Below are 15685 nucleotides of genomic sequence, written 5' to 3' on the forward strand. Positions count from 1 at the left end.
GGTTACGTGTCAGGTTAGGGTTTTTAAACTTCATCTTGAACATCAAGTCCTCTGTATATAATCTTTCCAGATGTAACCAAATTTGATATTTTCTATGAAATAAAAAGGCAAAACAAACCTAATTTCCTGAAGTCCGATGCCAAAATATTCAGTTTAGTCGCTGGAAATTTGTAATTTTTGCTCTAATCTAAGACTTGACATTCCACAAAATAGTTACAAAATTATTTTACGTTGATACTTGGAAGTATTTCTGGGTATCCATTCTTAGAAAGACTATCACTTCACTATCCATAGATTCTAGCTACCAGGTTATAAATGTATAGTCATGGCTATAATGTCGTAATATAGGGTTATATATTTATCGTAAAGACGATAGGATGGAAAAGCTTCAGAGAAAACAGTTTGAGATGTGTCAAAACATTTGAGTCTTTATTTTATTATTAACACCAGTCTACTTGTCCTCGGGCTTGTTGAAGCAGTAGGTGAGGCAGCACTTTCCACAGTAGTGACGGTCGAAGTGGCTCGCCATGAAAACACCGGCACCGCACTCGTCAGCGGGACACTCGCGCCTCAGCCGGTGGATTTTACCGTTCTCGTCAACCTGGAGGAGAAAAAACAAAAACACTTTAGTTCAGAAAGAATAAACTTAGTAAAACGTTGTTTTCAAAGATCGAACTCAGTATTTCAGATGTTGCTTCCTCACTTGATCAAAACCGATGACGTAGTTCAACCTGAATGACATTACACACTATTTAAATAATGTAATATTTTGTACCTTGTAGTACTTGAGCACTGCGAGCTTGACCTTCTTCCTCTTGTGCTTGTTCTTCTTGGGGGTGGTGTAAGACTTCTTCTTCCTCTTCTTAGCACCACCACGCAGCCTCAACACCAAGTGAAGGGTGGACTCCTGAAGACAAGAGAAGTTAGCTTGTTGGTCTTTCAAAAACAGTTATTTTTCATAAGAGATAAAAACATCTATTTTAGGTCCGGTCAGGACTTTTGTCTCACCTTCTGGATGTTGTAGTCGGACAGCGTGCGTCCGTCCTCCAGCTGCTTTCCAGCGAAGATCAACCTCTGCTGATCAGGAGGGATTCCTGCAGACAAGAAAACAGATCAACACACTGATAGTCCGACTGACAGATGTGTATTTAAATGTTAAAACCAATGTCGCGCCAGAAAAATTTGATTTACATCCAATTATTTCAAAACTCCTGGCTGAGCTGAACACATCAAATTTGACTGTTTCAGGTAAAAACTGATCCAAGGAAATAAGACTTAAGTTATGCAGCACAGCATGTTTAATGTTCACCTTATGTTCACCTTAATAACCAACGTTATATACATACAATTTGCTTGATTCTACAATTACACATCGGCTATTTGAAAATCTCTTGTTTTTCTCTGACATTCATTTGTTAATTTATAACAAGTTACAGCTGAGGAGCCAGACTTTGTTCAAACACTCAGATCCGTATTTTCATTTCTAGTGGAGCTCTCAACGTTTCAAAAGAAGCCAAATATATCTCAGCTCAACATGTAGCTTCAGTGAGTTGAAACAACAAACAAAATGTATGTAAATAGATGTACATAAATGTCCCCTGTAGTAGTACAAGTGCCACACATGTGTAGTTAAGTTACACTTTAGTTACATTCAACCGCTGGTTTCCTGCCTACAGTAACTCAGCAGTGAGTTATCTGCCACCAAAGCAATAACGTCACATATGACAAAAATAAACAGTTAAAGTAACTCACCCTCTTTGTCCTGGATCTTGGCCTTGACATTTTCGATAGTATCTGAAGGTTCAACCTGTGAACGAGTAAAGAGACATGTCAGCTATGACATCTTCTTCCGGTCAATACTGACATCACATTTGGGGTATAAGGCCCAAAACGTTTTTTCCATCAATACGATATTGAAAAGTGGAAATATAGTGATTTTAAGTCTGCTTCAGCCACACGTGTTTACGATGCTCTGCGTAACTGCTAGCTTAGCCACTTAGCTTAAATTATAAGCTACGACAGTGAATATCATCTACTCTAGCGGTGTTTAAATACGTTTAAGCACAGTCGCAGCTGATTTAAGTAATAATGGGGTTAATTATAGGCGTAAATATTCGCATATTTGACAATTCAGTAAATACAACTTGAGGTAACTGCAGCCATTGAACGCCACATCCCGGCTCGCTCACCTCGAGGGTTATGGTCTTCCCCGTGAGGGTTTTGACGAAAATCTGCATCCTGGCGTTCAACCCACCTACACGGAAAAACACACAATTCTTATGAGCTGTTGCTGCTGCAAAGAAATGCTCGCTAAAATCGTTATTTTGTGGTAATCATTCGGTTTTAAACACAGAGCACGATCTTACCACAGGCTCACTCCTAATGGCGGATCATGAGAAGAGGGCTTCCGAAAGCCAGCGACGGGGTTTTCTGCCCGAGTTTGCACGGGGTGGGTAGCCCGTCAACAATGCCTGATCGAAATTATCAACACATTAATTTTTTTGTGACCTTTTTGTCAAACGTATCGGTAATAACGTTGGTCTAAACATGTATCACCGCGCATAATTTTTATCTAATTAAAAAGGAAACTGAAATATATAAAAAAACATAATTCCCCAGGTACACTTTCACTGTAACCATAACAACGCGGTAGACGAGCAATCCTAGTTAGTCCAAATGTTTTATGTTGTGGTCGATTTACGTCTTTTTTGATAACTCTATCGCTATTTAAGTTGGTATTAGTCTAAATGTATGTTGGGGCATATGTAAAAAGGAAACAACCAAATGCTTAAAAAAGAAAGAAAGAAAGATAGCGTTAAAAAAATAGGTGTATAAAATAATAACAAATGTCTGAGCCACGAAACTCCAGCAGTTTATCTTCAAGAACAGAAGAAAGATGTTCAACACCGGACATTTTGGTTTATGGGAGCGATGAGAGGTTTCTCAGATCTCTGGATGAGTTTATCGAACATGAGATACGGTACCTACGGTGTCCAGAAGAGGACAAACTCCGGTACATGGTCTACCGCTACGTGTTTAACAAGGTATTACGTCATCGAAACTTTGTGGTGGAATGTAAAGTAGATTTACTCAAACAACGTTACTGTTACTTCTTGAGTACAGACAGACCGACAGACAGACAGACAGACAGACAGACAGATAGTATTTTTACATGTAACCTGTGGGTATTTTCCACACACTAGTATTATTGCTGGTACTCGATGATTGTGTTTGTATCTCTGACTGTGACTCTCTCACTTGTTATTTTCCCTCCTGGTCTTGTCTACAGGTGATCGGACGAGCGACGGCCTATAAGAGACTTCTGCTGACCATAAAGGGGGAGTATGATGATGTGATCGGGGCGCTGCAGAAGAGGGAGGACGAGGCCAGGACGGCTCAGAGAACTCTGGCGGCCACAACGTCACACCCAAAATCACTGATGACCTGCCAGAGACGAGCCGCACACCTGAGGGACAGGTGTGTGCTATTGTGCTATGTTTGTGAGGACATTTTATCTTGAGAAGAATGTGTTTGGGTTCAAACTTTAGTTAAAGGCCCTGAAACTCTATTTTAGCTAATTTAAAATGAATAAAGTGAGATGCAAAGAAAACGCTCAATTAAAGTACCCACTTCTTGTATTATTGTACAAATACAAATACGAATTTCAGATACAAATACATCTGTTCAATCCACACTACAAATTACTACAACACTACAAACACTACTACAAACACTACTACTACACTACAAACTACAAAGAAGATAGTATTTATCAAAACTTTAACTTTGGTGCCTATTTAGTCATAAATATTTAATGTTATTTATAAAAGCTTAAGAAGCGAAGCCCTTCTATTACCTCTTTAAGGTAAGGGGGTACATACAATATAATTAGATGTATTTTATGCAGAACGTTTTTTGAGGTACATTATGTTTTATACAAAATAGACCTGGCTGACCTAAAACAAAAAGTGTCATGGCTGCCTATTTAATTAGAAGATAAACCTTTTGTGTGAGTTCCTGATGTGATGGCGATGTTTGAAAGTTTGTCTGAGGGATCGTTGTGAGGTTTTAAACACAAATTTCCGTCCATTTACTGACTGCATTCCTCTCTTTGACTCTCTCCAGAATCTGTGTCGTTCAGAAGGAAACAGCAGAACTTGAAGAGGAGATGAAGAGACAGAAATCATCTCAAGAGCAGAGCACATGGATACCTGGTACCACTGATACGAACACTCAGGCCTGATAGAATACAGTGTATTAAGTGTTATATACAGGCAATGTAACTTTGGGGTTTGTCTGTGGTAGACAACTCGTTCTACCGTGATAAATTGATTTATATACCTATGTATTTGTATGAAAGTAGAGGTGGTTTATGGTCCATGCAGTGTCTGCATGAAAACAAAAACAGACATCATCTCGTTATACATGTTGTCCATGTTCACTTATCAGTCAGTTGTGTTGCATTGTTTCTATAGTAAATCGGGCCGAGCTTTTGTTTCAAGTGACCACAAAGAGACGGAAAATGACAACAAAGAGACTCGAACAAGATAAACAAAGAGCTACAAACAGACACAAAATGACCACGAAGAGATTATTATTGATGTATTGGTACGAGCCACAACTTCTGCTAATGGAAAATCAAAAAAGAGTCAGTCGTGTTGATTAAGAGCCGTGACCTACCATGCATTAGAAATACGGCACAAGAGACACAGAGTTACTATAAATAGACACAAAATGATGACTAAGAGATGCAAAACTACTAAAAAAAGACCCAAAACGAGAGAAGAGACGCATTGAAAGAAGTGTTTTGCGGCTATTTTCAGAAAACATTCACATTAAGCATCTTATTCTCTCGTCTTCAGCCCTCCGTCCAAACTAAAAGGACCCTTTTAAACCCCTTAAAACCGTGGTAGTGTTAAAAATGCGACTGCTTAAGACCCAGGCTCAGTCTGGATGTCTTGTAGGAGAGGTTGTCTCACAATCATTTGTAAACACTGTATCATCTCCGGTAAAGCATCCACATTTCCTCCTCACGTCCGTCTCGTCTCCCAGGTTTGACGGTAGCTGAATCGGAGGACCCGGAGTCTCTGGACGGACACCTGAAGCATCTGGAATCCCAGAGAGCTGCTCTACTGGACAGGAAGAGTCACTGCGTCTCTCTGGAGGTCAAAGCTGAGCTGGACGCCGAGCTGCAGGCCGCCAAGGACCACAGAGACCAGCTGAGCATCAAGAACAACCAACTGAAAGTCCTGTAAGAGCCCTGTGAAGTGGCTCATATTTAAATGGAGCTGAAGACGAACTTAGCATAAGACATCAACCTACCACGTTTACAACTGTCACACATTCATAACAACAGTCACACACTGTTTGTCTGCAGATACAAGCGTCTGAGATTAGTGTCTGACAGTCTGTCCAGCTGGGAGGGCGAGAATCAGCCGGTTCCTCTGGAGGAACTCTTTGGTTCCACACTGGAGAACATCAGACAGACCAGCGGTGAGACACTGCTGCAAACAAAAAACAACTTTAGGATTCATCTTCATGGGTTTTATGTGGGAGCAAGTGTAGTCGATCTATGCAATCTGATGTTGATCAACCAACAGCTTCTAGCATTCTAGCATTAAAATGGTAAAAATGTTCACTACAAATTGTTTTTAGGTATCATTTCATAAAGTTCCAACACCCAATTTAATTTTATGTCTTTAACAAACACATTTACACAAAAGTTATTTTCATAATTGTCAAAACCTGCCTTTATATTTCAGCATGTAACAATCTAAATGTTATCCTCGGGGGTATTCAATGTGTCACCTCTTAGGTGAAGTGAAGGCGTCCCATTAAATATATTTCATATTTAAACACCTTTAATCTTCCCCTTCATCCTGCAGTGACAGAGGATGAAGGCCGCAGCATCGACGCCGAACTGTTCGAGCACGAAGAGCCGACCGGAGTGGACGAGTCTAAACTGCTGGCGGACTACCTGAACAGGTGCTGCGTTCACAAACAACTCTTGGTCAGTTTATCTGAACTCTGCGGACTCGCTGAATCACATTTCTCTCTTCAACAGGTTCATTGAGCTCTTTGATTCGGCTCAGTATGAGGAGGCGGCTCTCCTCGCTGCTAGATCTCCTCGAGGAGTCCTGAGGAACCTCGACACCATGGAGATGTTTAACGGTGGGAAACAAAGTTTGTTTCTGTTTATTGGTTCTTGTTTGTTATTGAAACATGTCTCCCTGTACACCTGTCTCTCTCCCAGGTGTGAAGGGCCCCCCGGGCTCTCTCCCCCCTCTCTTCCTCTTCCTCCAGGCCTTACTGGTGACCGTCCCGACCGGTGAGGAGCTATCAGCTGCTCTCTCCCTGCAACTCGTCAGCTGTTCCCTGCAGCAGGGCGCCAGGCAGCTCATCACCCACGCTGTCAACAACAACAAGTAAACACAACAAGTGTTTGTTTTTATGATCAGCTGCTGCTGCTCGGCTCTTAACAGTCTTTATCCTCCTTTATCCAGACTGACCTTCTCTGAGGATGTGGGCGACATCCTGACTGAGCATGCTCAGAAGAACCCCGGCGTGGCTGACTTGTGTCTGGCGTTGGCCACCACCGTCTACGAGGCCTGCAGGCTGGAAAGGAAGACCGCCCTGAGCCTCTGCAGGAGAGGCTTCATCCACAGCGCCGCCGAGTTCATGAACCACTGCTGTGACCTCACCGCTGGTCTGTCTGTGTGTGTATGGGTGTGTGTGTGTGTGTGTGTGTGTATTTGTTTTACCTGTTTTACCATCGTGGTGATGACATTCCTGCATTGTGAGGACATTTTGTCCAGTCGTCACTATTTTAAAGGACTGTTTGGTTTGAATAATACATTTGCTGTCTGAATTATACTGTTTTTATCTCCATTAAAATAGTTATTATTGGACGAAAGAAGGACAACATCAACAGCTGATTTAGAAATTTTCATCGTCAAACAGGGTCCTCACAAATATTGACAGACAAATGTGTGTTTTCTTTCATAACTCATACAATAATCTGTGTATGAATCTCTCTCTCTCTCTCTCTCTCTCTCTCTCTCTCTCTCTCTCTCTCTCTCTCTCTCTATTTCTCAGAGGACTGTATGTGGGTTCTGTATCGCTCGCCCAGCCTCTCCCTCCTCCAGCTGTTGACGGCGCCTCAGCAGGGCCGGGCGGCCATCTTGTCTTTGGGCGTGGCCTGTTCCACTCTGCTGGCTGACCCTCAGCAGCAGCAGCTCGCTCTGCAGCTCCTGGACAGCGTTGTCAGCAAAGGTCGAGGTAAACGCAGACTGTCAGCAGGCACAAAGCCAGCAGTGACACAAACGCAGTTCTTGTGCAGTTCTTCCTCAGTGCTGATTTTGGCATGAAACTGTTTTAACATTTTCACTTGGGAGCCAGATTTGAGTCATGAATCTACACACAACCTTGCTTTTATCCCGATTTATAAAGCTGCACATGCTCCTGATTCTGTTTCATGAATTTAAATCATGGTGGAACTGGAAGCATCACCACAAGCCTCATTTCCACTCCCACAGGGAGCAATGAATGGAAGCAGAAACGCAGTCAAACAACCGTTTGCATGTCGATACTTGTGCCTTGTTCACCACTCATTAGACCTGAACAACAAAGAAGACATTGGCGAGGTTCTCCAACAGAACAGCTGTCATGACATTGCACGGTTGTGGGTATTTATAGCGCCTTAACCACCAGTGCTAACAGCTTGTAAGAGCCCAATATAAATGTGCCACAGCCCACTTATATGTTCTGTGCTTTAACAAACATCCTCTTGCAACAATTATTAATTGTCATGTTGTTTTCATGCATGATGCATCAGAACATGCGTGAAAACATGAGTAATTTAGCTAAATTTCTGCTCTAATCATCGCTATACAGGGAAGTCTGATTTTAAAATGTAATGACGGAGATGTCGGTTTTGTAGTTTTCCACATCAAGCAACCTCGTGGCAGGAAACATGGATCCTCAATCTGATCATTCATGAAAAAACAAAACAAAGAAGCAAACTAACTCCGGACCTGAAGTGAACTGCGTGTGTCTCGGTCCTCTCAGGGGTTGTGGAGGAGGCGATCCTGCAGGACAGCAGCTCTTCAGTGGACGTCTGGTCTGTCGTGGCGTCTCTGTGCTCTGAGCTGAACCGGGCTGACCTGAGCCGGGCCGTCCTGTCCGTTCTGCTGGACCAGAGCGGGACCCGAATCATGACCCCGGGCTTGGAGGGATCCCTGCTCATGGAGCACGTCTTCCTGTGAAAACTGAACCTGAAAGGTAGAATAATCACAGAAAGCTAAATCCCACGAAGCAAAAGAACATCAGCTGTTAATAACCTGTTTCATCTTCTTCTGTTTGTGGCAGAAAACCTTCAAAACTTGTTTAAAACACTCAAGTTCTGGTAGCTGTTGTGTAAAAGCTCAAATAGCTCTTTAAGTTTCACTCCATTTGTAATATCTGAATCTCTTACATTCAAATATCAAATCTAAGGACCCTTCAATGAATTTGAATGTTTATGTGGTGAAATTTAAAGACTTTTAAAATCATTGTGTGTTCGTGTTGTAGCCAGAATAGTCTCGCATAGCCAGAACTATTTCCACAGCGCCGTGTCAGCGCTAAAGAAAGGTCCGGCTCCACACATTGTCATTCTGGTGTCGGGGCAAAATAATGCTGTGGCTTGTTTGTAGTTCTTTAAACAATCACAATAATCTGGGGCGGCGCGAAACGTTTGTCACTCTGTGCCCATTTTGATCATCCTGATCACAGACATGTGATCCTTCAGTTATCTAGGAGACCTTTGATCTTTGCTTTGTTTCCGTGAGATGACTCAGGTAAAAAGCTGATGTAGTGGCGGCTGACAGCCTGCAGATGGCGAACAAATTCACAAACTGAGATTAAAGTGGCCTTCAAACGCTCATATGGTGCAGCAACTATAATCATAGTTTATTTAAAGAGCACTTTTAAGGCAAAGACTACAAAAGATTAAAAACTAGTAGTACAAGTGACCTGGAAGCAGAGGTGGAGGAAGTACTTAATACCACAGTAATACCACACTGTAGAAATACTCCAGGACAAGTAAAAGACCTGCATTCAAAAAACGTAAAAGATAATATAAAAGCATTAAAAATGTACAAAGTACCAAAAGTAAAAGTACTCATTATACAGAATTGTCCATTTCAGAATTATATATATTAAAGGCATGGCCCAACTGATTACTGGGTAGCTTAAAGTAACATATAATAATACATCATAATGTATTGCTATATGTTATTGAGGCTCCATACGCCTGTAGAGAGAGCCGATCACTTTGGAAGAGGGTGAGAGGTGAAAGGTCAGAGAGGAGCACAGAAACCTGGAGACCTCCTCAGTCTCTCTCTCTCTCTCTCTCTCTCTCTCACTGAGGAGCAAAAAGTTGGTGTCAGATGACTAAAACACATATCTAACATGGCACTCCTGGTACTACTTCACAGTGTAATCCGTCATGACGTGGTGCAGCTGTCAGAGCGCCCCCTCGTGGTCGAGGGCGTGACTTAAACCCACTCGCTTACGTCGCTTCAGGTTGATTTTCTTACTCTCTGAACAAATTGTTCTCTTATTGTCCAGAGTCCAGATAAAAGAAGGTCTGAGTTGATAAAGGTGTTGATATGTGCATCTGACTTTCAGTTATCAATGACTGCTCAGAGAAATAAGCTTGAATACTAGTTATACTTGAGTTGAGCACCACACCTCACCACACCTCAGAAATATTTCCCATCAGTTGAGTTATACTTAACTTTTCCTGGAAATGATCATTTGATAAGTTAATGCAGGATTTACAAGACATGAGGGCAGAAATTCAGAGTAAGAAGTATAGTTTAAGTTGTATGTCCTCTGCAGTGATTGAATGTAATTAAGCACATTTACTAAACTACTGTACTTAAGTACAAATTCTAGATACTTGTACTTTACTCGAGTATTTCCATGTTATGCTATTTTCTGCTTGTACTCCACTATATAGTAAATATTGTACTTTTTCCTCCACTACATTTGTCTGACAGCTTTAGCTATTTTTTTATCATATAAAACATATGATATGCTTCTAAGATATGATGCAATACTCTTTTTGATTGATTGAAGAGAAAATCTGAATTATATAATGTTTTATATACATTTGAAAGGAGCAGGATTCTGCACAGTAAGTACTTTTGATCCTTGAAGTACAGTCTCCGTATATTTCTTTGTGGCTTAGAGATGTTATGTATTTGTTTTAAGTTAGCAAAGATAAGATTCTCAGTTTTATGTACTAGGTACTACCTTTTATAATTCTTTTATCTATTACTTTAACTGCTTACAAACTTTGCCACCTGACTACTCCCCCCGTCTATTCTTTATTTATTTCTATTTGTATTGAATGGAACACCATTCAGAAATACTATTAACTCAGAGCTTGAAATACAACAAATACTTCAGGTATTTAAAGGAAACTAAAAATACTTTTATGACTTCTCAAACCAAACCTACGCCCTCGCCTCTGGTTGATAACATGCTTTTTATGAAAGGTGTTTACAGCTGGAGTCAGTCAAACAGTGTGGCTTTAAATCACAGACTGTTTGCAGTGTGTTTAACGAGGCAGATAAGGAGCAGGTAGATCAGAGAGCAGACATCAGATATATCCTGTTAAACTGTGTCGCTGCTGACCCTAGCCCCAGTTTAACTGTAATCAGAACCAAAATGTCCTCATAAGAATAGCAGCAGGCCACGAGTCCTCACAAGTCCAACTAACCTGACAACACACACACTCTCGGCATGTCAAACAGAAGAGGCTTTGTGTCGTCTGTAGGCCTCAATCTGTGAATGAAGCTACACACAGACACACACACACACTGAGCAAACACACTCCCACTAGTCTATAAACTGAGGCTGACTGTTTACCCAGCATCCTCTCTGTCCAGCTCTTCTCCGCTCGCCTGTGAAATTCAGGAAGTTAAGCTTGTATTTAGCTGTAAACACAGAGGAGCTCACAACAGATAAAACAGCCGTAGGCGGGAGGGGATGCAGAGTTTATCTCTGATCAGCGGCATGGGAAGACTGGCAGGCCGGTCCGCAGTCACCTCTCCAAACCAGTTTTCAACCCTCGCTATAATCCTGCTGGCCTGCATTCTCCTGAGCCAACTCATTTAACATTGTATTGAACTTTCACTGAACAACAATCAAAAATCATTCCCCATGACCCCTCTTCCAAAATAAAAAATACGATCCTTTGCAACCCTAGTGGTCGTCCATGTCGGCACCAATAACATGAAGATGAAGCAGTCGGAGGTCTTTAAAGAAAGCCAGGGTGTCGAAGTTTACCAGAAAGATAAATTAGAATCGAAGGTGACTTTATGTTTCCAGCTCTTTGTTTTAAAATGAGAGTCTTGAATATGCAAGTGATGGCTTCCATCATGCTAACAGACTGAGCTAAAGCTAACCCAACAGGTAAAAAGTCATCGTCCTCACCAGGTAAAGATCTGTGTGGAAGACACGGGACAACTAATAAACAGCATTTTGTTTGTGTATAGCGGCCAAAGTACATTAACTCAAGTACTGCACTAAAGTGCAAGTTTGAGGTACTTCTACTTGTAATTGAGTAATTGTAAAATTAAGTTTACTAGGATGTTGAATGCATGACTTTTATTTGTGACGGGGAATTTCTACACGGTGGTGCTGCTACTTTTACTTCAATAAATTATCTCAATACTTCCTCCACCACTGATTTACTTCATTTTAGTACAAAATGTAATTAAAGTGTTATTTATAACAAAGCCTTTGGATGTTTTGGATGCTCACTATAGAGAAGTAACACAGCGGTTAGATTTATGTTTTAATGTTTGTATTTTCAAACAGTCTGCTTTACGTTTTCAAAGAGGAGAAATATTTGCACACAAATTTATATTTGAAGAGCAGAAGGAAGAGAGAAAGAGATGCAAAGATTCAGTGCTGACTCACTACCGCTTGGCTCCATTTACAGCATATTGATCTCCTGCTGTGTGTGTGTGTGTGTGTGTGTGATGCTGGCCCAGCATGACACAGCTTCTTTGATTTTCAAACCACACCTTTTCCTATCTCCCATGGTATTAAAGGATATGTTCACAACCATCCACAGATAAAAAGAGACAGACAGACAGACAGGTAGATAGATAGATCCTTCATCATTTTAAGTCTATATTACACATTATGTATTGTAGATTTCTATTCCATATTTTTATTCTGATATAAATGATGGACGACAGAATCCACAGTCGTCTAAGGGTCATTGTTATATATTGTGGTTTTATGATCAAACTTCCTCTCTGTGTTTCAATCCCATCACTGCAGCTCAACATAGAAGCATGTAGTCTCATGCACGAACATTTTCATATTGTTATTGTAAATCTGTTGAACATTTTTCTTTGTTTTTTTGTACGAGTGTTTCAAGACGGATTCTCCAGTGTTCATTTACTCAAGCACTGCTAAAGTAAAAAATCACGGTATTGTACTTTAGTTGGGTTTTCCATTTGAAGCTAATTTTTACTTGTACTATACATTTCAGAGGTAAATACTGTACTTTTTACTCTACTACATTTATCTGACAGCTGTAATTTCTGTTCTGATGACAGTTTTCCATCCCCTTCCTGTCCAGTGAAAACCATGTAATTCCAGGTGTGTTGATGTTGAGTGTTTGTGATAAACTGAAGGATAAAGTGTTAGTTTATGTGTTGAGCAAATGATTCTACTTCTTTAGGTAAATAAACTGTTTAAAAAGCCTCTTGGGTCAGATGGAAAAGGCGTCATCACAAAGCTGAAAACAGGGCTGTGTTCCTGAGTTCTTGAAAAGTTTACTTTTTAGAGACACATGCTACAAACATATGATGATCTTATAAAATATGAGGCACTGTTGTTGAAAATGCAACGTACACATTAATGCAGCAGAAACATCATTTATGTTAGTAAAACACTGACAGGGAACGTTTTACTGCACAATGAGTACTTTTACTTTAAAAGTACTTTTGCTTAAGGTCTTGAATGCAGGATTTTTACTTGTTGTATAGTAGAGTATTTTTACAGCGTGGTATTTGAACTTTTACTGAGTACTTCTTCCACCTCTGGGATTCACCAAACTCTCTTAACTATGCAAACTTCCGTAAAATGTCATCATTAGAATAATCAATGTGCCTAAAATTGCCATATAAATAAACCTGGATGTTCCCCTCACATATATATGGATTAATTAATAATTAACAATAATAACACACACACACACACACACACACACACACACACACACACACACACACACATCATCATCATCATCATCATCTTGCCTCACCACACCTCAGAAATATTTCCCATCAGCCAGCTCTGCAGAGTATTTTCCACCAAACCAACAGCAACAACACGTTTAATCCATGGAAATATCAACTGGAACCAACACACACAACAGATGCCCATTCCTGATGTAATACTCCCAGTCAGGAGGTTGTGTGTGTGTGTGTGTGTGTGTGTGTGTGTGTGTGTGTGTGTGTGTGTGTGTGTGTGTGTGTGTGTGTGTGTGTGTGTGTGTGTGTGTGTGTGTGTTTTATAAATACTCTGGCATCAGTAGAAAAAAGTGAAAAATGCTGTGTAATCCCCCTCATCTGTCCCCCAGTGAGTAGAGCTGAGGTGAGTGTGTGTATTCGTGGACTTTTTTGTTAGGACATTTGAGTGTCAGACCTTGAAAGTGAGGACCTTTTCCCCGTCCTCACCTCTTCTGTTTGAGTTTCAGAATTAGGTTTAGGTTCCTAAACCTGAAGCAAGTTTATTATTCATTTAAAAACCTAAATATGGTATTTTACAGGCTGATTTAAGGTATTTACTGTAAGGCTGAAAAAAATTGTAAAGAGTTCCGTGTTTCTCGTTTGTTACCTTTTGAAAGAAGAACACATAAATCAATATGCTATCTCACTCCTAAAGAGAAGAGTAAGACATTTCTCACTGTCAATGCAATTTATCCTAAAAACAAAAAAAGCAGAAAGTACAGAAAGAAAAAGAAGAAGAGCACAAAATAGAAACAATCAAAGTTGGGAAACAGATTTGTAACGACAAAATTATTAATATGTTTGTACCATTTATCCTCAAGGAGGCTCAGATGGAAGCAAAGGCTGAAGCTTGTTTGTTGAAAATGTGCTGCAAGTAAATTTATCATCATTCAGATGGAACGATTCAGATTTTAACAACATGTTGTTGTGATAAACAGGATGTGGGAGGACAAACTGACTGACCGTTTATTAAAGATAATAATGAACGGATGCTTTCTGATTATCTGTCTTCACATCGGGATACTTTCTGTCGTTGTTGTTTCACTTGCTGCAGTGGTGGAGGAAGTATTCAGATCCTTTACTGCAGTAAAAGTACGATTACCACACTGTAAAAATACTTTAACAAGTAATAGCCACTATTATATCATTAGATAATTATTAGAAGTTTAATGAAAGTACTCAAGTAAAGTACAAGTAACAAAATTTTTTACTTAAGTACATTCCATCACTGGGTCTATACAACACTAACAACATATATACAGCACATGTATAAATCTGCACGCTGCACAACGTTAACATGTATTTGTGTCACCCACACTCTGGTCTTGCAGGCGTCTGTTAACTTGAAAGACACTGTAAACAGTCCAAACCTGTTGCTAGGCCACCGAGCAGCTGCCATCATCCCCAGCCTCCCTTCTACAGGACTAAAGATAACTCTGTGTGTCAGCGGCCTGCAACAACTGGGTCAACACACACAAACACACCACAATTCAACCATTTACTCATTCAGTGTATTTACTCAAGCCGCTGTCTTAAGATGAACGTACTCTGGAGATTCTGGTAGTCTGGACGGAGGGCTGAAACACAGAGAAAAAGACGTGTTCACAAAAGTAGCAGACGTACTCTGAGGAAGGAGCGACTGCAGAGATGACCTCAGCCGATCAGAGCGCATCCAGACTGTTTGATAGAAGGTGTGAGACAGACAGAGGAGCTCGCATCATGTGCCGTGACTCACCGTTGTGCTGACAGTGACTATACTGCAGGGTCCTCCAGTCAGCTGACTGCTGTTTCCAACACAACACACTGCAAAACAAACCGTCTGCTGCAACACGGAGGCAACATCCCTCCAGTGTTTACATCCTTTTAGGGTCACGAATCAAGTAAAACAGCACCAGTTTGTTTATACGTATAGTATTTCCTCTGCATGTATGTTGTTTTATTTTTTCAGTCCTACACCTGCAGACACACCTGCATCTACAGCATCACATCAGTGTGTGCAACCAGCCTTTTTCTATTGTCCACTTACAGCCATCTGTACATGATTCTATGCCTGATACCTGCCTCCGGTGTTTTTGCTCCTCTGGATTTGTTTGCTTGCTTCTCCTGCTGTTAATTAGAATCTTAATTTGGTAAAGTCCTTTTTTTTCTTTGAGCCTTTCTGCCTCAGTGTTTGGTTATTTTGTGTGCTCAGTCCTATTGCCTCGTGTCCACTCCTGTGAAACCCTCAGTCAATGGAATGGTAAATGACTTGTACTTGACTTGACGCTTTTCTAATCTTCCAAACACTCAAAGCGCTTTAACACTTCATGTCATCATTCACCGCCGGAACAGCCTCCGGGAATTTGGGGTTAAGTGTCTTGCACAAGGACATAGCGGAAACTAACAAA

At 40.7% G+C, this 15685-nt stretch overlaps 2 protein-coding genes across 4 annotated transcripts; one reads left to right on the forward strand and one right to left on the reverse strand.

Moving 5' to 3' along the window:
* Positions 1–408: 408 nt before the first annotated feature.
* On the reverse strand, positions 409–2451 carry rps27a (ribosomal protein S27a). The gene is made up of 6 exons (XM_076078971.1): positions 2367–2451; positions 2190–2254; positions 1753–1807; positions 1009–1094; positions 776–907; positions 409–601 (listed from the first exon to the last, which is right to left on the reverse strand). Exons 2-6 carry the CDS (start codon positions 2235–2237, stop codon positions 452–454), a joined length of 471 nt encoding a protein of 156 aa, XP_075935086.1. The 5' UTR covers positions 2238–2254; positions 2367–2451; the 3' UTR covers positions 409–451.
* LOC142934563 (clathrin heavy chain linker domain-containing protein 1-like) lies at positions 2189–15402 on the forward strand. 3 transcript variants are annotated; one of them, XM_076078968.1, is made up of 12 exons: positions 2189–3044; positions 3290–3477; positions 4126–4214; positions 5053–5251; positions 5378–5493; positions 5886–5985; positions 6065–6171; positions 6254–6425; positions 6504–6706; positions 7096–7278; positions 8068–8280; positions 14630–15402. In XM_076078968.1, the coding sequence occupies exons 1-11, from the start codon at positions 2847–2849 to the stop codon at positions 8262–8264; spliced, it is 1752 nt and encodes a 583-aa protein (XP_075935083.1). In that variant the 5' UTR covers positions 2189–2846; the 3' UTR covers positions 8265–8280; positions 14630–15402. The 3 variants fall into 3 exon arrangements, with proteins under 3 accessions (XP_075935083.1, XP_075935082.1, XP_075935084.1); XM_076078967.1 differs by lacking the exon at positions 14630–15402 and having other exon boundaries at positions 8068–12768; XM_076078969.1 differs by lacking the exon at positions 14630–15402 and having other exon boundaries at positions 5408–5493; positions 8068–12768.
* The last annotated feature ends 283 nt before the right edge of the window (positions 15403–15685 follow it).

The sequence above is a fragment of the Anarhichas minor genome, unplaced genomic scaffold (genome assembly GCF_050575085.1).
Source record: "Anarhichas minor isolate MPS153535 unplaced genomic scaffold, ASM5057508v1 ptg000069l, whole genome shotgun sequence".
Lineage (NCBI taxonomy): Eukaryota > Metazoa > Chordata > Actinopteri > Perciformes > Anarhichadidae > Anarhichas > Anarhichas minor.

What these genes read in the sequence shown, in the direction of transcription:
- rps27a (XM_076078971.1), bottom strand. Translation starts at nt 2,237, where the DNA reads ATGCAGATTTTCGTCAAAACCCTCACGGGGAAGACCATAACCCTCGAG. An exon ending in CCGACTACAACATCCAGAAG is followed by an intron (nt 908 to 1,008) that starts GTGAGACAAAAG and finishes TCTTGTCTTCAG; the next exon opens with GAGTCCACCCTTCACTTGGT. An exon ending in CAGTGCTCAAGTACTACAAG is followed by an intron (nt 602 to 775) that starts GTACAAAATATT and finishes TTTCTCCTCCAG; the next exon opens with GTTGACGAGAACGGTAAAAT.
- LOC142934563 (XM_076078968.1), top strand. Translation starts at nt 2,847, where the DNA reads ATGTCTGAGCCACGAAACTCCAGCAGTTTATCTTCAAGAACAGAAGAA. An exon ending in GCAGAGCACATGGATACCTG is followed by an intron (nt 4,215 to 5,052) that starts GTACCACTGATA and finishes CTCGTCTCCCAG; the next exon opens with GTTTGACGGTAGCTGAATCG. An exon ending in CACCATGGAGATGTTTAACG is followed by an intron (nt 6,172 to 6,253) that starts GTGGGAAACAAA and finishes TCTCTCTCCCAG; the next exon opens with GTGTGAAGGGCCCCCCGGGC.